Source organism: Erinaceus europaeus, unplaced genomic scaffold (genome assembly GCF_950295315.1).
Source record: "Erinaceus europaeus unplaced genomic scaffold, mEriEur2.1 scaffold_816, whole genome shotgun sequence".
Classification (NCBI taxonomy): domain Eukaryota; kingdom Metazoa; phylum Chordata; class Mammalia; order Eulipotyphla; family Erinaceidae; genus Erinaceus; species Erinaceus europaeus.
Window position 1 is genome coordinate 27,900 of NW_026647481.1, and position 22,254 is coordinate 50,153.

General features: G+C 43.5%; 1 protein-coding gene across 1 annotated transcript in view; it reads left to right on the top strand.

Annotated features, from left to right (window-relative positions):
* The window catches only part of ASB11 (ankyrin repeat and SOCS box containing 11), a 34,350-nt gene extending 13,065 nt beyond the window's left edge, over positions 1 to 21,285 (top strand). Inside the window, 4 exon segments of the mRNA XM_060184049.1 lie at positions 4,759 to 4,866; positions 13,444 to 13,591; positions 17,027 to 17,161; positions 20,831 to 21,285. Of these exon segments, the coding sequence (XP_060040032.1) occupies positions 4,759 to 4,866; positions 13,444 to 13,591; positions 17,027 to 17,161; positions 20,831 to 21,057 (618 nt within the window). The 3' untranslated portion in view covers positions 21,058 to 21,285.
* Positions 21,286 to 22,254: the final 969 nt, after the last annotated feature.

Sequence of the window (22,254 nt, forward strand, 5' to 3'; positions counted from 1 at the left end):
GTAGTGGGAGTTGAACCTGAGCGCCCAGAAATTCAGGCATGAAGGTAATTTGTTTAACCATTCTGCTGCTTTCCCACCCAGTATTTGATGTATTTTCAATATGTTCATATAGTTCCAAAATGACAGTGACTAACAGAGATACAGTGAAGTCTTGCCTTCATCACCTCCTTTCTAGGCTTCCACTTCAATGGCTTGATTAGTATATTTTAATATTTTATTGTTTTTCAATGAAAGAGAGATTAAAAAGGTACACAGAGAGACCAATGCACTGCTCAGCTCTGGCTTGTGGTGGTGCTGGGGATTGAACCTGGGAGCTCAGAGCCCCAGGCATGAAAGTCCTTTGCAGAACCATGATGCTGTCTCCCCAGCCCTGATTAGTAATTTTTTCCCCTCCAGGGTTATCAGTGGGGCTCAGTGACCACACTATGAATCAGCTGCTTCTGGTGGCCTTTTTTTTTTCATTCTTATTGACTAGAACAAAGAAATTGAGAGGGGAAGGAATATGGAAAGGGAGAGAGAAAGGTAGACACCTGTAGACCATTGTGAAGCATTCCTCCTACATGTGGGGAGCCAGGGACTCGAACCCAGATCCTTGTGCAGGTCCTTGCACTTAGTATTATGTGCTTAACCGGGTTTACCACTGCCCAGCCCCCTTGATTAGTTTTTTTTAAATGTTTTATTCTGTAAAAGATTTTTTATATTATCTTTATCAAATAAAGATAAATACAGACAGACTGATTAGTATTTTTAATCAACTTTTAATTTAGGAATAATTTGAAAGAAGAGTTGTAAAAATAATACAGTTTCCATACAGACTCCACACAGCTCTCCATAAAGTTAATATTGTACATAACCATGATACATTAGTCAAAAATAGAAGCGAATAATGGAGCAGTACCATTGACGGAACTGTAGCTTGTTGGGATTTCACCAAGTCTACCACTGGAGTCCCCTTTCTCTTCCTGGGCCCAAACCAAGATGCCACACTGCACTTAGCACTCTCTTGCTTTTTTTTTTTTTTTTTTTTTGGTGTATTGTGGTTTTTCACCTGCACTATTCCACCCCTCCCATGAACTCTCTCCTTCTTTTAAAACTTAAGATAGAAACAGACAAAAAGGGAGAAAGGAACAGAGAGGAGGAGACAAAGAGAGAGGAGAGACAAGCATCTGTCGTGCATGGTGCTGCCAGGTGGTGCTGAGGGCTTGAACCTGGGTCCTCATTCATGGTGAACTGCGTACTCTACTGGGGGAGCTAGCTCTTGGCTCCCACCACTTCTTCATTTCTTACTCCACTTTATGAACATGCCGGATTCTGATCTCTAAGGAGCCCTGGATATTGAGAAGTTCAGTTTTTCCTCATCACACCCCTACTTCTTTTACCCTCCCACATTAGCAAAAAAGGGCATTTTTCTGTTTTGTCTTTGACTTGATTTCACATTGCGATAGTGTTGTGTCTCTTCACTAAGCCATGCTCAAACTCCCGGTTCTCAAGCTGGCTGTTACTAGCAGTAAGGGAGCCTCAAGTCTTATCACTGCTGTGAAGTTTCAGCTTCTCCTTTGTTTCCTTCACAAAGGTGACTCCACCTTGGATGGCCTTCTGGCTTGTAGGGAATTAGGTTTCTGTGATTCTTGAGATTGAGTGCAGGAATCAAATGTTTGCAATGCATTGCTGCCACCTTGTGGACTTGCCTGATTTTGCTTGCTTTCTTGAAATCCTGGGAGAAAGGATAGCATAGGCTTTTTTTTTTTTTTTTCAAACTCCCAAGTCATATTAAGTAGCACACAGAACCCAAGGTAATTCTGACATACAATAAACATAGGAATGATGTGATAAATACGTAGCCTATATATAGTACAGGGAAAAGGTTTTGGAAGTGTCATAGTAGCTACTGCTTGGTGTACCCAATGTTTCTAGGCTGCGGTAGCAAAATAAGTGTGGAAAATTATTTTTACCTTTGGGGTTTAAAAGTGAACACCTTTGGCTAGGGGTGTTGCTCAGTTCTTCTTCTTCTAGCGTTTGCCCTTCTTCCATAGCCAGTCAACAGTGTCAGGTTGAGCCTGATGTAAAGTTTTGAGACCTCCTTTGAATCTGGAGAGGTGGCAGTCGTTGACTATGTGGGTCATAGTCTGTCTGGAGCCGCAGGGGCAGTTCGGGTCGTCTCTGGCTCCCCAGCGATGGAACATAGCGGCGCACCGGCCATGGCCTGTTCGATAGCGATGGAGGAGGGCCCGATCATAACGTGCTAGGTCAAAGCCAGGTTGACACTTGCAGGGGTCTGTGATGAGGTGTTTGTTCTTTACCTCAGCTGACTGCCAACTCTGTTTCCAAGAGTCTGGAACAGAGAAGTTCAGTGTAGGCATAGGGGACCAGATTGGGTGACGAGACGTCAAGCGTTGGACAGGGTGGGCGAAGATATCCGCGTATATTGGCAGGTCCGGTCGAGCGTAGACGTGGGAAATGAACTCAGATGATGCCGCATCCCGACGAATATCTGGCGGGGCGATGTTGCTAAGAACTGGCAGCCATGGGACCGGGGTGGAACGGATGGTTCCAGAAATGATCCTCATGGAGGAATATAATTTGGAATTGACCCAGTGGACATGGGGGCTGCGGAGCCATCCTGGGGCACAGTATTCTGCAGTGGAATAGCATAATGCCAGAGAGGATGATCGTAGTGTGGAAGCGCTCGCGCCCCATGAGGAGCTGGCCAGTCTTGCAATGATGTGATTCCTCGCGCCCACCTTTGCTGCAGTTTTTATGAGATGTTCGTGAAATGACAGAGTGCGATCGAGAGTAACGCCAAGATAGACTGGCTGGGCTTCATGCCGGATTCTTGTATCGCCAAGCTGCACATTTAGCTCACGCGAGGCAAAGGCATGGTGTAGATGGAAAACAGATGATACCATTTTTGCAGTGCTAGGGATTAATCGCCATTTTTTACAGTAATCAGATATCAGAGACATGTCTTTTGTGAGTGTTTCCTCGAGGATGTCGAACTTGGATGCCTGAGTTGCACAGCAGATGTCATCGGCGTAGATGAACTTCCTTGAAAAAGTTTCTGGGAGGTCATCGATGTAAATATTCAATAGCGTTAGGAGCCAGAACAGAGCCCTGGGGGAGGCCACTTGAGGCAAGTCTCCATCTGCTAGACTTGTCACCCAGATGCACCCAGAATCTTCTGTTTTGGAGAAGAAACGATATAGTGTTGGCCACCCATGGAGGCAGGCATCTTGAGATCTTGACTAGGAGACCACGGTGCCAGACCGTGTCATAGACTGCTGTGAGATCAACAAAGACAGCACCCATCTTTAAATTCTTCTGGAATCCCTTTTCAATGTAAGTTGAGAGGGCCAGGGCTTGTTCGCAGGTAGATCTTCCTGGGCGGAAACCAGCTTGGGCGGGTGATAGGAATTTCTCTGTAAGATGAGAAATTCGTGAAAGAAGCAGCCTCTCAAGGAGTTTGTAACACGTGGAGAGGAGAGAAATTGGTCTATAGCTGGCGGCCAGTGTTGGGTCTTTCTTTGGTTTCAAAACCGCTATAATCTTCGCACGACGCCAAACTTTGGGCATAGACTCAGATTCCAAGATGTGGGACAGGAATATAGTGAGCCACTTCTTTGCTGCGGGGCCCAGGTTAAGAATGAGTTCTGGGGTGATGTTATCATAGCCAGCAGCTGTTCCCGGTTTAACCCTCTTCAAAGCGTCTTCCAGTTCAGACAGTGTAAAGGGAGAGAGTTTTGGAGATGGACAAGATAACTGGAAGTGGGATGACCACTCATGGGAAATTTCTTTTTTACCAGAGCACTGTTTAGCTCTGGCTTACGGTAGTGCGGGGGGGGGGGGGGGGGGGGGACTGAACCTGGGACTTTGGAGCCTCAGGCATGAGAGTCTGTTTGCATAACCATTATGCTATCTACCCTCCGCAGGATTTTTTTTTCTTCCTACCTTCTTCTTCCCATTCTCCTCCTCCTTTCTTTTACAGTGTTTGTTTTTTTTTTCTTCAAATCATTTTATTGGTGGAAGGGCTTAATGCGTTACAGTACAGCTGTTGACACATGGGTACAATTTCTCACCTCCCTGTGATAGGTGTCTGCAAAAGCACTCTCACTCCATACTTAGGGCACCTTTTCCGCCACCATGCACCAGTAGGCCAATGCCCTTCCATTCTTTCTCTTCCCTCTTTCTCCAGAGTTCTTGGCTGTGATGAAATACACCACACCACACCCAGTCCGAGTTTTCCTCTGTGTGTCTTCCCTTTCTGTCCTTGTAAGAAAGTTTTATATTTATACTATTTTATATTCATATTGGTTTGATTTGATAGGACAGAGATAGAAAGGGAGAAAGAGAGAGACCTGCAGACCTGCTTTATCACAAACAGACTTCTCTAATTGCACTAGATAACCTAATTTTCAGGGTACAGCACAGCTCCCAAGTAGTGGCATCGTCTTCAACAAATGAAAGCAGCCAGACCTAGGAGGCCTACAGAGCTAGGCCTAAGATAAAGGGGCAGTTCACAGCAGCACTGCATCCCGCACCACAGAGCCCTGGCAGGAGTCCGTGGTTACCTAGTTTGGGTTTTGAGGTTCAAGGTCATGCACTAAGTCTGGGAAGATTTCAGCAGTTCAGTTGCCATGTAGCAGACCCAAAACAGGACTCAGTTCAGAAGGAAAAGAAGGGACCTAATGGCTTCTGCCTGGCAACGTTGTTTTCATTCCTACTGCCGTTGCAGCCTTTAACCCACTTCTCTCCAAATACCAGGGTGTCAGTGTGAACCTCGTGACAATCAACCGGGTCTCCTCTCTCCATGAGGCTTGCCTTGGAGGACACGTCGCCTGTGCAGAAGCCTTGCTGGAAAACGGCGCGCATGTGAGTTCTGCCCCTGCCCCTGCGGGCCTGTTTGCTCAGTTGAAGAACATTAAGATCTAAAGCAACCGTACGTTCCACTGCTTCACTAATATCCCTATGGTGGGCGTGTAGGCAGAACTGTCCCTTCACATCCACGGTCATTAATTGTCAGGAAGACACTGCTTGTCCCTCTCTTTAGCCTCACTGCCCAAATGGGAACATTCAGATGAGGTCATTTCTAATAGTCCATCAAAATAAAAAAATCTCTTAGGGCTGAGGAGATAGCATAACAGCAAAAAGACTGACATGCCTGAGGCACCAAAGGTCCCAGGTTCAATCCTCAGCACCACCATAAGCCAGAGTTGAGTAGTACTCTAGTAATAATGCAGTAAATATTTTAAAAAATGAAAATAAGGGGGTCGGGCGGTAGCGCAGTGCACGTGGCGCAAAGCGCAAGGACCAGCTCAAGGATCCTGGTTCGAGCCCCCAGCTCCCCACCTGCAGGGGAGTCTCTTCACAGGCGGTGGAGCAGGTCTGCAGGTGTCTGTCTTTCTCTCCCCCTCTCTGTCTTCCCCTCCTCTCTCCATTTCTCTTTGTCCTATCCAACAGCAAATGACATCAACAACAACAATAATAACCACAATAAGGGCAACAAAAAGGGGAAAAAATGGCCTCCACGAGCAGTGGATTCATGGTGCAGGCACTGAGCCCCAGCAATAACCCTGGAGGCAAAAAAAAAAAAAAAAAAAAAAAAAAGAAAGAAAGAAAGAAAGAAAGAAAAGAAAAGAAGAAAATTCTGTTAACAAAATTCAAAAAGTGAATTTGACTGATAGATTGCATAGAGACAGTTTTTTTTTTTATTCTTAGAACACTTTATTGGATCAAAAGATGATTTACAAGGCCATAGGATACAACTTCATATACAAATATACAAGTATACAACTTCATATCCTCCATGATAGATGCCAGCATGCCACAAGCTCTACAAACTTGTCATTTACTTTAACATAGGATATTGGATCCCCACCCCATCTCAACTCCCTCCTGCCACCACCACCATCTTAGAGTTCATAGAATCTCTGCTATCAACCACAGCTATTTCACTTTTCACCCTGGATTTTTCCTTTCTTTATTTCTTAAGTCCTAACTATGAGTGATATCCTCTTCACCTTTTGGCTTATTTCATTTTATATTATCCCTTCCAGTGCCAGCCAAAATTTAGTAAAAGAGAAAAACCCATCATTCCTTAACTGCTAAGTGCCATCTGTTGTGAATATATAATACAATTTCTTAACCATTCATTTATTATCAGGCATTGGTGTTGGTTTCAGATTTTGGCTGCTACAAATAATACTGCCATGGGCATAAATGCACATAGATCTTTTTATATAGCTGTTTTTAAGTTCTTTAGATAAATATACAAAAGAGAAATTGCTAGATCACATGCTAAGTTCGTCTTTAGTACTTTGGGAAGTCTTCATACCATTTTCCACAGGGGTTGGATCAGTTTGCATTCCCACCAATAGTGTAGAAGTTCTTTTTTACCACATCTGCACCAACCCTTGTTATTCTGTCCTTTTTGATACATGAGATTCTCAGGTGTGAGGTGGTACTTGTTGTTTTGATGGACATTTCTTTAATAATAATTCATGATTATGAGCAGTTTTATTCATACTGCTGGACATCTGAATATCCCACCTAGGAAGGTATATAGATTCAATGAAATTTCTATCAAAGTCCTATTGAATTTTTTAAAATATTTATTTATTCCCTTTTGTTGCCCTTGTTGTTTTATTGCTGTTGTCGTCGTCGTTGGATAGGACAGAGAGAAATGGAGAGAGGAGGGGAAGAGAGAGAGGGGGAGAGAAAGATAGACAACTGCAGACCTGCTTCACCGCCTGTGAAGGAACTCCCCTGAAGGTAGGGAGCCGGGGGCTTGAACCGGGATCCTTATGCCAGTCCTTGCGCTTTGCGCCACCTGCACTTAACCCACTGCGCTACAGCCCAACTCCCCCCATTGGATTTTTTAAGAGAACGAACCATATGCTACGGATTATCTGCAACCACAAAAAGGCACACAATTATCAAAGTGCTTTTTTGGAGAATATTAGTGTCTGCTCACTCTGTGTTAATAGTTATCCAAGGCTTCCAAGATTAAAAAATATTGAAATATCATTCTGCTTTTCTTTCACTCTTTAAAATTTACCCTAAATCAGTATTTGAATACCATGGGAAAAGTCATTTTATCTTTCTAAAATGGCAAAAGAGGAAGTAAGAAGAAAAAGGAGAGTTTGAAAGAGGATAGCAAGATATAATAAAGAAGGCCTTCCTTGTACTTTTTTCTTTTTCAGCTTGTTGACTTTCAGATTAGATCTCTTGAACATTTTTATAAGTTACCTTTTGGTTGTTATAAAGTTGTCTGGATTCATTGATACGTGAAAAGTCAGTGAAGCAGAACTAAGTCGTGAAAGACAAGCACTATGGGCTGCAGAAAAGAATCTTGAGAGAAAGATTGAAGCAGTGTCTGGAGATCACAAAAACATCTTACAGTTGTAACATAAAAAAGATGAACGACTTTTATCAATTCTTGGATAATGTAGTTGGGTTAATCTCAGCGTTACTGTTTGGGAAAAATCTCTAGTAACCTAACTGTGAAAAAACCCAAGATAAAAGGAATTCTATCATTCACAGTTGTCCCCCCACCTTATTAATAACCCCAAGTGTAAGTAACCTGTGATTTATCTTGTTTTTTTTTTTTTTTAACCAGAATACTGCTCAGCTCTGGTTCATGGTGGTGCAGGGGATTGAACCTGGGACTTTGGAGCCTCAGGCATGGGAGTCTGTTTGCATAACTATTATGCTGTCTACCCCTGCCCTGATTTATCTTTTAAATCCCCCTCTACCAAGTTTTCTATTTAGTCAACAAAATGATAAATTCTACCAAATTTAAACTGAAGTCTTTTTGACATTGGTCTGATCCCATATTCTTCCAAGGCTATGCTGTCTATTACTAAAAATATAAGTGTTTTCTTAACCTCTTCTATGGACCATCCTCTTTCATCCTAATTCTAAACCATGAGAGTCAGAGAGTAAACATTATCATGGTCATCATGCTTTTTAGTAACTTGTACCCTTGGGAAAAAACCAAATCTAAGAGGCTGGGGAGTTCGTTTACTAGGGAGGGAGCATGACTTGTCATGCACTAAGTGAAAGGTGCCATGGAGTCAGAGAAAGCTTTGGCATTCTAATCTCTCTCTCTCTCTCCCCCCTTCTCTCTCTCTTTCTCTCGCTCTCTAGCTAGAAACAAAAACAAGGCAGAAGTGGTGAAATCACGTGTGAGGAGTCCCTTAGCTACAATAAAAATAACTTAAAATATGAATTTTTTGAGAAATAAAAATATGCATTGTAAATAAGTACAATACTATTCTCCCCTCTGATAGTGCTGCAACTTTACTACATATATATATATATATATATATATATATATATATATATATATATGTTAAAAATATAAAAGTATCTAAAAGACAATAACATAAGAAGGGTACAGTTCCACACAGTTCCCACTACCAGAGTTCTGTATCCCACCCCCTCCCTTGAATGCTTTCCTATTCTTTATCCCTCTGGGATCATGGACCCAGGGTCTTTATAGGGCGCAGAAGGTGGAAGGTCTGGTTTCTGGAATTGCTTCTCCACTGAACATGGGCGTTGGCAGGTCGATCCATACTCCCAACCTGTCTCTCTTTTTCCCTAGTGAGGCAGGGCTCTGGAGAGGTGGGGTTCCAGGGTACATTGGTGGGGTTGTCTGCTCAGGGAAGTCAGGTTGGCATCATCGTAGCATCTGCAAACTGATGTCTGAAAAAGCATTAAGATATAAAGCAGAACAAATTGTTAAATATTCAGGAACCTAAAGGCAAGAATATAGCAGATGAGATTTGGGGTCTCCATTTTGGAAAAAGCTAGTAGGTCTATTTTAGGTATATCCTAATGGGCCCGTGACTTTACTAATTTTTGCCTGAGCCTGACAGCTAACATGCAGGTGGACCAAAGGTATGGTCTGGGGAGATGGTGTCAGAGTTAGAAATAGGCTTAGAAAGCTGGATCAGGACAGAGAGTAGCTCCCAAATATGAGAAAAGCATATAGATACTGTTAACTATAAACCCCATCGATTTGATCTGGGGCCTATGTTCAATGCAGGAGCCTGTGTAACCTTTGCATCCCTGTAGGTTTGAGCTCACAGTCTGTGGTCATAGCTAGGAATATTCTAGGCTGCACCCATTGCTGGACCCATCTTCCTTGAGTGTTAAGAGTATGTTGACCCATCCTCCGTTCAGAGAATGGGGGCAAGGGAGTCCCTACCATTGTTGATCCACATTAAGGTCAAGGTCCTCTTAAGGGTCCACAAAGGGTCCATTCTGTTGTTCCTGATGGAGATGACCATTGACAGTGGTAAGAGGAATCTGTTAGAAGTCTAGGCCCACCATGTCTGTGTGGGAGTCCCAGGATTCTCTGACTAGGGCCCTGGGAGATGAGGTGGCCTGGTAGTAACCAAAAGAGCCATCATTAAAGCATGTTGGTCTCCTGCCCTTATCCAGCTTTTGTAGTCCTTACTTTGTCTGACAAGGTTAGTCTTGGAGTGATTAAGGGAGGTAAAAGAGGAAGTAGGTGAGGAGAGAATCTAGGTCTAAATAGAACCTATTTGATTAACTACTTTATATTGTCTTTTTAGGTCTTTCTACTTGCTTGCTGCACTTAATGGGTCACTGTAAGCTATTGTGCACTTTTGCTTAAAGGTCTATATTTTCCCCTAACTTATAGATTCGTGTGCATGTGTGTACATGTTCTCTGTCTCTTGGGCCCTCGTCCATATCTAGATGTTGTGGGCGAATTTTTATATTAGTGAGTTAATATTGATTGACAAAATTACAAGATAATGTTCCCACCACCAGAGTTCTGGATCCCCAATTCCTCCGTTGTAAGCTACAGCAGTTCTCCCAAGGTTGCAAATAGAGGTTAACTATTATTTCTATAACTCTCTGTATTTGTATATATTTGAATTTTTTATATAGGAGCCATCTCCTCTTCCTCTCCCAAGTCGCACATACACCTATTACTACATCCAAATGTCCCTTCATCTCCCCTCCTCTCTCTCCGGGTCCTGATGGAGTTGGAGTTCAGAGCCCCCTCTGACCATCTTTCCCCTATCATTTCTCCCCCACTGAGAGTATGGATCAAAATTATTTTGGGGGTGCAGAAGGTGGGAGTTGTGGCTTCTGTAATTGCTTCTGTGCTGGATGTGAGTGTTGGTAGGTAGATTCATCCCCTCTGCCTGCTTCTGTCTTTCCCTAGTGGGGCAGGGCTCTGAATCAGTGAGTTTCCAAGACACATCGGTGAGGTCGCCTGCCCAGGGAATTCAGGATGGAATCTGTCTGTCTCCAAGTTGGTGACTGAAGGGCAGCAAGATACAAAGTGCAACAGAATGATTTATGAACAGGAAACAATAAGTAGGAGTACAGCAGATGAGAAGAGGGATCTTCAGGTGGAAAGAAGCTAGGAATATTCTAGGCGTGTTCCAAAGGGCCCACAACTATTGTAGTTTTGCTTGAGTTTGATAGCTAACATGGAGTTGGACACAAATATTCTCTGAGAAGATGATGTCAGAGTAGAGGAAAGGGCTAAAAAGTTCTATTAGGGCAGAGAGTAGCTCCCATTCTGGAAAAAAATATCTATGAATAAAATTAACTACTTATCTCCATCCACCCGATCCAGGGCCCATATATATTTATGTTTAACACCAGAGCCTGTGTAACTTGTGTGTCCCTATTGGTCTGCGCTTGCAGCTCACGGTCACAGCTGGGAACATTGCAGGCTGCACTCATTTCAGGACCAGTCTTCCAAGAGTGACAGGGCAGGATACCCCAGCCTCCTTTCAGAGACTGGGGCTGTCTCCGCCATTGCTGCTTTATGTTGAGGTCAAGGTCCTGGGAAGGCCTGTAAGAGGGCTTATGATGATGTCCCTGATGGAAGTGACCATTGATGGTGGAGAGAGGGATCCATTAGAGGTCTAGGGCCACTATATTTGTGTGGGAATCCAAAGACTCCCTGACTAGGGCCCCAGATGATGGGGTAGTATGGTGCTGATCAAAAAGGCCATTATGTGAGCCAGTCTCTTGCCTTTATTCAACTATCGTAGTCCTCTCTTTATCTGATGACCTTAGACTTTCTCCCAGTTGTTTCAGCGTTGAGTATCATTTGTTGTTCCCAACCAGAATTAGGTGTTTGGGAGAGAGATAGAGAGAAATTAAAAAGGGAGAGGGATATAGGGAGGGAGAGACAGAAAGACACCGGCAGCACTGCTTCACCACTTGTGAAGCTTCCCCCCGCAGGTGGGGATCAGGGACTTGAACCCAGATCGTTGAGCACTGCAGTATGTCTGTTCAGCTGGGTGTGCCACTGCCTAGACCATTTTTTAAAACATTTTTTTCACTTGGTGCTGGCACTTCACACCTACATGATTCCCTTCTCCCAGTAGGTGCTGTCCACAGGGTTCTCACAGTGGCAGAGCTCAAGCCCAGCCCCTCATGTGTGGCAAGGTGTATGCTCTACCGGGTGAGCCATCTCCTGACCGACTTTAAAGAAGTTTTACTGGGTGTGTTCACTGATTTGGCATTTGGGCACCACTGAATCTATGAAGAGCAGACAGAAAGGAGTTCCAGGCTGCAGTACAAATGAAAGATTTGGCTTACCGGGAGGGGGAAGGAATAAGGGAAGTTACACCAAAAGGGGGGGTGGTGGAATTAACAAGATCACTCTCTGTTACGGGACTGCAGGGACCTGTCAGTCTAACTGCTGCATATCTTTGGCTTGTTCATCATCTCACTGTCATTGCTGGCATAGGCAATTTGGTTTATTTTTTATTTATTTTCCTTTTGTTGCCCTTGCTGTTTTTTATTGTTGTTGTAGTTATTGTTGTTATTGATGTCGTTGTTGTTGGATAGGACAGAGAGAAATGGAGAGAAGAGGGGAAGACAGAGAGGGGGAGAGAAAGATAGACACCTGCGGACCTGCTTCACTGCTTGTGAAGCGACTCCCCTGCAGGTGGGGAGCCGGGGCTCGAACTGGGATCCTTACTCCGGTCCTTGCGCTTTGTGCCACGTGTGCTTAACCCACTGCGCAACCGCCTGACTCCCAGCATAGGTGATTTGTTTGGGCTGTAGTAGACCAAAAAAATTGTGATGGGGCTGGGCAGTAGTATACCTGGTTAAGGGCATTTGCAAAGGGGGGGGGAGCTTGATGAACAATGAAGCAGGTACTACAGGCATCTCTCTGCCTCCCTTGCTCTCTGCCTTTCCCATCTCTCTCAGCTCCGCTCTGTCCTATGAAATAAAAACAGACAAACAAAACAAGGCCACCAGGAGCAGTAGTGCAGGCACCGAGCCCCCATGATAATCCTGGTGGCAAAAGGAAGAAGAGCTCCAAAGTCCCAGGTTCAATTCCCTGCACCACCATAAGCCAGAGCTGAGCAGTGCTCTGGTAAAAATAAAATAATAATAATAATTAATTAAAAAATAAGAATAACAAAGGAAGGAAGGGAGGGAGGGAAGAAGGAAGGAAGGAAAAAGAAGAGAGAAAATTTATGATAAGAAAGAAAAAAACTCGGAGAATTGCTGGAAAGAATTTTTGCGATCCAACTTTGGGACCTTAGCCTAGCTGGTTTCTCTGGTGCCTTTGTTTCCTATCATGTTTACTGTGATTGGGAAGGAAAGCTCACTCCACATTCACAGAGAATGGAAATAATCATTGTTGCAAATGTTTCTTTTTTTTTAATTTTTTAAAAATATTTATTTTATTTATTCCCTTTTGTTGCCCTTGTTGTTTTACTGTTGTAGCTATTATTGTTGTTGTCGTTGTTGGATAGGACAGAGAGAAATGGAGAGAGGAGGGGAAGACAGAGGGGGAGAGAAAGATAGACACCTGCAGACCTGCTTCACCGCCTGTGAAGCGACTCCCCTGCAGGTGGGGAGCCGGGGTTTGAACCGGGATCCTTATGTCGGTCCTTGTGCTTTGCGCCACCTGCGCTTAACACGCTGCGCTACAGCCCGACTCCCCACAAATGTTTCTTGAACACCAGGCAGTGTTTTAAATGTTTAACAGATGGCAACTGACTTGATCCACCCCACAACTTGCGAAGTAAATTATTTTATGATCCTTATTTTACAGATAAGGAGAGAGAAGCACAAACACTTCGTATCCCAGTTAAGGCCTCTGAACAGATAAAAGGGAGTTGGGATTTGAACCCAAGCTGATGATTTGAGAGGTCATGTTCTAACCTACCATACAGAACCGTTACTCAAACAGGAGGTTCTTAGTAAGCCCATACCAGAAAACACTTCGATTGCTAGTTGAGTTTATTTATGAGAGCGGGTAGGAGGGTCTGTGGGAGCTCAGGCTCTGACATCATGGCCCCCACAGTTGCCCAAGATAGTGGTTTCAGGCTGATACCTTTGACAGTCTGGGGCTCTTTAGCAATAGGAATACGTACTTGGAGATAACAGGAAGAACAGCAAATCCTCAGGGTGTCTCTTGCTCCTCTTCAGGTCAATGGGGTGATGGTTCACGGGGCCACGCCCCTCTACAACGCCTGCTGCAGAGGCAGTACCGCCTGTGTCAATGTGTTGGAGTTCGGGGCTAGGGCCCAGGTTGAGGCGCACCTGGCTTCCCCCATCCACGAGGCAGCAAAGAGAGGTGAGTGAGCTGGTCCACTGCTCAGAAACAGGAGTGGGCTCCCTCCCGTGGGCTGACCACAAGGATCCCCCAGCTCCTCCACCTGTGTGGACTGTGTGGGCTCAAGTAGCCCATAGTTCAGCAGCACTCCGCTCTGCCAGAGTCTTCAGAAAATGTCCACTGGAGCACAAATAAGCTCCCTCTAACCTGGAAGTGGCTTTCTGTCTCTCGTGTCCCTTGCTTGGGGACAATCTCTTGGCAAGCCTTACTTGAGGCCCTCTGCTGTTGTTTTCATCATGATGGCTGGTTCAGTCAGACCATGGGGATGACTAAGCCATACTATCCTAGACAAACAACAGAGCTCTTCCCCCACAGCCCATGAAGCACCCATCACTAATATAAAAGGAATTGCTCAAACGAAGACTGATCGTATCATCAACAGAAAATTAAATGTAACTGACTTTAGGTGACTTCAAGGTTAAAAGTTACTGAAAAAGAAAGCACTGCAATTTTTAAAAGCCTGGTGGTGGAAATGCTATAGTTGACTCTTGACTCTTATGTCCTCGGTTAATTTTGAAATGGGAGGAAAGTATATATTTAAGGAATTTGAAAACTGTAGTCATAAGCTGCACATGAACCAGATACTATTGAAAGGCCGAGGCTATTTGTCAGAGGTCAAAAGATTTACCTTAGCTGATTGAACATTTCACTTGGTAATTTTTAAAAATTTTTTTTTGCAATGGGTTCCTTTAAGTGATACCAAAGACCCAAATCTCACTGTATCTATGTTTTTGATTTCCTATACATGTTTTGACCAGAGTACTTCTCAGCTTTGTCTATTGCTGGTACTGGGGATTGAACTTGGGACCTCTTGCATTCAAATCCTGTGGGTTATTGTTATGTATCTCCCCCAGCCCCTGATTTCCTGTGCAAATTTAATAAACATTGTTGGTTAATAAGTGATGTTAATTGGTGCCTAAACTTTATGTAAATTCTTTAAGTTGTGCAGAAATGTTATGTCTTTAAATTATTTTACTATTGACATGAAGTAGAAATTAATCTATTTGTATTTTCATCGGAACATCTAAAATGGAGAAATACTAGAATTGGTTTGAATAATTGAAGTAATTCTTCAGTGCTTGAATGGTAAATAAGTTATCTTAAGTATGTGAATTCGTATGTCTGTATCTTTCTTCTGCATCATTAAAGTATTTTAGGGGGTAATGTCCACAGACATTCTTCTGTGACTTCTGAGTAGAAGTTGTAATAGGGTCGTAATAGGTGTTGGTATGGCTTAGAAATGGAGGGGTGGGGGTAGATAGGATAATAGCTATGCGAACAGACTCTCATGCCTGAGGCTCCCAAATCCCAGGTTCAATCCCCTGCACTACCATAAGCCAGAGCTGAGCAGTACTCTGGTAAAATAAATAAAAATAAAGAAAGAAAATAAAGGAAGTGGAGAGGGGCAGGCAGCGGTGCACCCGGTAAAGCTCACATAGTACGAAGTGCAACCATCTGGGTTCAAGCTCCCATTCCCCATCTGCAGGGAGAAAGCTTAATGAGTAATGAAGGTGGTCTGCAGGTGTCTATCTTTCTTTCTCCCTCTCTATCTTCCCCTCCCTTCTCAATTTCTCTCTGTTCTGTACAATAAAACAGGGAGAAAAAAAATGACCACAGGAGCAGTGGATTTGTAGTGCTGGCACCAAGCCCCCAGCTATAACCCTGGAGGCAAAAAAAAAAAAAAAGAAAAGAAAAAAAGAAAAAGAAAAGAAAGAAAGAAAGATGATGAATGTAGGACTGTAGAAAGAATGGGCTATAGATATATAGTTATAGATATAAATTGAAGTTATATCTGTGACGTTGGCAGAAGTACTGTAGTTTCCAATAGAGGGAATGGGGACCCAGAAATCTGGTGGTGGGAGTGGTGTGGAATTACACCCCTATTGTCTTATAATTCTGTAAATCAATATTAAATCACTAATAAAGAAATTATTTGTGAGATAGAGAGATTCATAGGACAGATAAAGACAGACAGACAGACAGACAGATAGACCGACTAGAGCACTACTCCAGCACCTATGGCACCAGAAATCAAAGCAGGGCAAGAGCCTCAGGCATGCAGGCCCTCCACTCAGCTAGCTGGAGTAATTTTCCTGGATGCTGATATTTATTTATTTTTTGAGTAGGAGAGATAGCATAGTGGCTATGCAAAGAAACTCTCATACTTGAGGCTCTAAGGTCCCATGTTCAATCCCCTGCATTATCATAAACCAGAGATGAGCAATTCTCTGGTTAAAAAATAAAACAGGGAGTTGGGTGGTGGCGCAGCAGGTTAAGCGCACGTGGTGCAAAGCACAAAGACCGGGGTAAGGATCTCGGATCAAGACCCTGGCTCCCCACCTGCAGGGGAGTCGCTTCACAAGCGGTGAAGCAGGTCTGCAAAGCAGGTCTGCAGCTATCTGTCTTTCTCTCCCCCTCTCTGTCTTCCCCTCCTCTCTCCATTTCTGTCCTATCCAATAACAACGGCATCAATAACCACAACAATGTTAAATAACAAGGGCAACAAAATGGAAAATAAAAATAAATAAATATTAAAAAATTAAAGAAAAATAAAAAACAAACAAACAAAAAAATATATATAGAGAGAGAGAGAGAGAGAAAGGGAGAGAGAGAGAGAAAGGGAGAGAGAACACATCCAAGTACCACTTTAGCACATGCGATGCTGGGGATTGAACTCAGGGCATCATGCTTTTTTTTTTAAGTTTTTTATTATCTTTATTTATTGGATAGAGACAGCCAGAAATCTAAAGGGAAGGGGGAGATAGAGAGGGAGAGAAACAGAGAGACACCTGCAGCTCTGCCTTACTACTCACAAAGCTTTCCACCTGCATGTGGGGACCGAGGGCTCGAACCTGGGTCCTTGCACATTGTAACATGTGTGTTCAACCAGGTCCACCACCACCTGGCCCCAGGACATCATGCTTTTAAGTTTAATGCTGTGTTCACTGTGCCATCTCCCAGGTCATCAGAATTATTTAAAAATGTTTATTAAATGCCTACTTTACCAGGGAGTTTTAGATACTGAATAGACATATTTTCTGAATTTTCTAACTTTCAGCCTCTGTGGACAAACAAGGTCAGTTTGAGTCAAAACAATAACATATTGGCGCTATAATCCAGGTATAACTTTACTTATGTGAACAAATGTCTTGAACCTACAGAATCCTTATTTGTAGACTGTTATGCTTATTTTACGTATTTCAGACTGTGTCATACATCAAGCAGGTCTGAGATGTAACTTCCTCCTATGTTACTTATAAGGAAAAAGAGAGTTAACATACAAAGCCAAACAAATTGTTGAACAAAAACTAGGTCATTTCTAAAGTTCAGTTCTGATCAGCTGCAAATAGTCCATTTTTTCCCTCTCTTGAATGAGGTTATCTCGTGTTCCACCAGGTTATAGAGAATGCATGGAGATTCTGCTGGCAAATAACATCAACATTGACCAAGAAGTGCCTCAGCTTGGAACTCCTCTGTATGTGGCCTGTACCTACCAGAGAGTAGACTGTGTGAAGAAACTTCTAGAATTAGGTAACTTCCAGAAATCGTATCATGAGAAGAAGCCACCAAATGCATTGGTTTCTCATGGTTTCAAAGACAAAGTTCTTGTCAGGATGAAGAAAATTCTGACTGTATTTGATGCTTGCTTAACACAGAACCTCTCCAGGAAAATGAGTATATTTCATTTATTTTAAAATTGCCACCAGGTTTATCACTGGGGTTTGGTGCCTGCACAAATCCACTACTCCTGGTGGCCATATTCCCCCCTTTCATTTTGTATTCTTTTTCTTTCTTTCTTTTAATTTTTTTCTTTTTCTTTTTTTTGTTCCTAGAGACAGAGAGAAATTGAGAGGGAAAGGAAGGGGAGATTGAGAAGGAGAGAGGCAGATAAATAGCTGTAGCACTGCTTCACTGTTCATGAAGCTTCTCTCCCTAGGCCAGAATGATGGGGGGTGGTGGAAACTAAGTCTTTATACTCTATAATGTGCTCTACCAAGTGCACCACTGCCTGATTCCCCCCCCCCCATAAGTGTATTTCTCTTTGACATCCTTTGATATAGACTTCATGGTCACAAGAGAAACCAAAAATCTCTTTTCCATGAGCCATGAGGGGCTAGGGCGCTGTGTCTCACTGACTGTGAGTTCACGTTCATCTCAGTCATAGCCAGCAGAGGAATGCAATGCACTGATTGAGCTAGATTTCAGCACACACTTCTGTTGTGGACTTCTCTGGAAACACCTGATTTAGCAGCCAGGGGATGTTTCTCAGAGAGAAATCTAAGCGTGGCTACTGGGAAGACACTGGATAGTAAAGACAACAGACATTTGTCGTGGACAGCTTTACGTGTCATATATTCTTTGCTATATAGGCGACTGGTATAGTCAGATGTAAGTAGCTTTCATGTGTTTTTGTAGCTTGCAATTTTTTTTATATTCCCACCTTGTGTCCTCTCTCCTCCTCAGGTAACCTCAGTTCTGTTTTCAGCATCTACTGGTTTGTCTTTGTTTTGTCTATCAATTATCTACCCTTATGTTGCACCTATGGGTGAAATTGTCCAATACTTGTCTTTTCCTTGATAGCTTATTGTCCTTTGCAGAAGCCTCTTTGTTTTGTGTTTATTATTATTATTATTATCTTCATTTATTGGTTAGAGACAGTCAGAAATCAAGAGGGTAGGGGGAGATAGGGAGAAAGAGAGATGCCTGCAGTCCGACTTCACCATTTACAAAGCTTTCCCCCCTGCAGATGGGGACCAGGGGCTCAAACCTAGGTCCTTGCACGTTATAACATGTGCGCTCAACTAGGTGCGCCACCACCTAGGTGCAAACCACCTTGTTTGTTTTCCCAGAACACTGCTCAGCTCTGGCTCATGGTGTAGGGTACTGAACCTGGGACTTCAGAGCCTCAGGCTTCTCGCATCACCGTTATGCTGTCTCCGTTGTCCCTACAGAATTCTCGAGCTTTTTCAGTTTTTGTTTGTTTTGTTTTATTGGGGACTATTAATGGTTTACAGTAAATACAGTTGTTGCCACATGTGTAAAACTACTCAGTTTTCTGCAAAACACTCTCACCCCAGTTGAATAGCATTTCATTGCAGAAAAAAAAAAATGGAGAGTCGGGCAGTAGCGCAGCGGGTTAAGCGCAGGTGGCACAAAGCGCAAGGACTGGCTTAAGGATCCCAGTTCAAGCCCCCGGCTCCCCACCTGCAGGGGAGTCGCTTCACAGGCGGTGAAGCAGGTCTGCAGGTGTCTGTCTTTCTCTCCCTTCTCTGTCTTCCCCTTCTCTCTCCATTTCTCTCTGTCCTATCTAACAATGACGACAGCAAAACAATAATAACTACAACAACAATAAAAAAAAAACAAGGGCAACCAAAGGGAAAGTAAATAAATAAATATTTTTTAAATTATACGAAAGAATGCACTGCACGACTGCACCAACTGGCACAATAGCTCACTTGGGAGTCTGCCTGCTTTGCATGTCTGTGATTCAGGTTCGAGGCCAACCCCCTCTATGCTGGAAAAGCTTCAGCGATGTGGTGCTTTTCACTTCCCTTCTTTCTGTCTGTCTTTCTCTTTGAAAATAAAAAAAAAAAGGAAAGAAAAAAGCAAGTCAGCCAGAACAGTGAAGCCTTGAATGCTACAACAAACAAACGAAGAACAAATACCCCACTTTCTTTATCCAATCATCTCTCAATAGGACAAACTTGAGTTATGATAAACAATACTGTAATAGTCAGAGCTTACATTGAATCATCCCTGACCATCTATTTATATTTTATCTTTATTATAAAAGCCATATATAGAATTTAGGGAACAGTAAAATACCTTGAAATTTATCTGGCTGAAGAGCCCTTAAACCTAGCTGCTAACATAGAGGAGGAGATTATAGTGAGAACCTTTAAATGAAAATGTTCAGCTGCAGGAAGTTTTTATCTCATTTATTTCCTATTATTCATTGCTCCCTGTGGTGGTTCAGAAAATTTTTTAACTGAAATAATATAAATTTCTCAATAAACATAGCTTTATCTTTTACAAAAAAAATCAAAAGAGCTCTATGAAAAAGGAACTACTAAGATTTCATTTTGTCTTTCCCATACTTCAAATGGGAAAGCAAGGCAAGTATTTAAAATGGCTGAACATTATTCATTTTTCTCATCAAAGTGTTTTTTATCGAAACAGAGAGTAAAAGAGACCACCGCAGTGAAACTTACTTCAGTGTGGTGGGACCAGGCTCTAACCTGGGGCATGCACATGGCAAAGCAGTGCATAATCTAAGTGAGCTATTTGGCCGCCAGCCCTCAAATGTGTATATATATATATATATATATATATATATATATATATATATATATATTTTTTTTTTTTTTTCCTCCAGGGTTATTGCTGGGCTTGGTGCCTGCACCATGAATCCACCACTCCTGGAGGCCATTTTTTCCCCCTTTTGTTGCCCTTGTTGTAGCTTCGTTGTGGTTAATATTATTACCCTTGTTGATGCAATTCGTTGCTGGACAGGACAGAGAGAAATGGAGAGAGGAGGGGAAGACAGAGAGGAGGAGAGAAAGATAGACACCTGCAGACCTGCTTCACCGCCTGTGAAGCGACTCCCCTGCAGGTGGGGAGCCGGGGGCTCGAACCGGGATCCTTACGCCGGTTCCTGCGCTTTGTGCCACATGCGCTTAACCCACTGCGCCACCAGCCGACCCCCGACCTCAAATATTTTTAACAGTATTCGTAGGTGTTACTGAGGTCCTAGGCTCAAAATACATGGTTTCAAAGATTTTCCAACCACAGTCTGCGTTTTTAAGATACCCCCCCCCCTTTTTTCTTATTCAGTTCCAGGTAATGAACTCAGGGCTTCCTGCCTGTGGGGTATCACTGCTGAGTAGCCTCTGTGGCCATTACAAATTTTTTGAACTTACTTAAAGGGAGGGAAAGGTGGAAGAGAGAGATCAACAGCTAGAGAAGAGACATCATAGCACCGCTCTACTATTCTTGGCCCTTTTCGGTGATGCCATCCAGGCTGCTTCCATGTGATGTGGGGCTGAAACCCAGGGTGTCGTGCACAGTAAGGGGCAAGGTCTACTGGGGTGAGCTCTCTCCTGGCGCCTATGATGTCTTTATCACAGGCACTGAACTTTAGACTCATGATGCTTCAGCATCGACACATAGTGTCATATTATGACCATCTGCTTTGTTTAGGAGCTAATGTTGACCATGGCCTCTGGCTGGACACCCCCCTTCATGCTGCGGCCAGACAGTCCAATGTGGAAATCGTCCACCCGCTCAGGGACTACGGGGCTAACCTCAAGTGCAAAAATGCTCAGGGCAAACGTGCACTTGAACTGGCGGCTCCAGAAAGCAGTGTGGAGCAGGCACTCCTGCTCCGGGAAGGTAAGGAAGACTCAGGACCCGTTTCTCTCCCATAAGCCCATCTGCTAGTTCTCTTTCCTGTCTCTTACCCAGACGTCCCTACCTTTGTTATATTATATTATTATTTTTTTTTTTAACTGGGGAATGCCACTGTGGAGGCAGCAAGACCTAGCCTCACTGAGACGGGATTTTGTACACTTTTTTTAGGAAAAGATTTATTTATTTATTTATTTATTTATTTATGTATGTATGGCAGAGAGAGGGAGCAATAGCCGAGGCATCACTCTGGCACATGTGATACGATGCCAGAGATTAAGCTTGGAACCTCATGTCTGAAAGTCTGACATTTTCATCCATTGTACTACCTGCCAGGCTGCTGTACAGTCACTTTTAACCAAAGAGCACACACACGTAACTGCCTGTTGCTTCGTTTTTTCCATAACAAGAAACCAATCAGAGAGCTCTCTTTGCATTACTCCTGTCCTGGTGTGAGCACAGGATCGAGCAGATCAAAGTCTGTTTTGTACTATGAACTGTTTGTCCTATGGCTAGTCTGCGCTGCTCATCTTTACTCCCACTGCCAGCATCTGCAGATGCTGGGAAAGGAGAGGTGGGCTTTTAGAATACTCCCATTCCACATTCACAAGAGAAACATGCTATGTCCACACAGAAAGCTACTGTTCCGGGGCCAGGCGGTAGTGCAGTGGCAGGTGAAGTGCACATAATGTGAAGCGCAAGGACCGGCGCAAGGATCCTGGTTCGCGCCCCCAGCCCCCACCTGCGGCAGGGTGGCTTCACAGGTGGTGAAGCAGGTGGGCAGGTGTCTATTTTTCTCTCCCCCTCTCTGTCTTAGCCTCCTCTCTCCATTTCTCTCTGTCCTATCCAACAAGAATGACAGCAATAACAACAACACCAATAAACAAGGGCAATAAAAGGGAAAAAATAGCCTCCAGGAGCAGTGGATTCGTAGTGCAGGCACCGAGCCCCAACCCCAGCGATAACCCTGGAGGCAAGAGAACGTTCCCTCAGCTTCTGTTGTCACTCATGTGCTGGGGAGACTGTTAAGGGTTAATAGGAATGATTCAGCTTTTCATGTGTCATCTGCTGGCCTGAATTTGAAACATAAATCATCCCACTAAATTCTTAAAAACTTGAATGTTGTGAAAACTTTAGAATGTCTGGTGCTTTCTCCTATGTAAATTGACCAGAATAAGCGTAAGGAGAGGGAGTCAGGCGGTAGTGCAGTGGGTTAA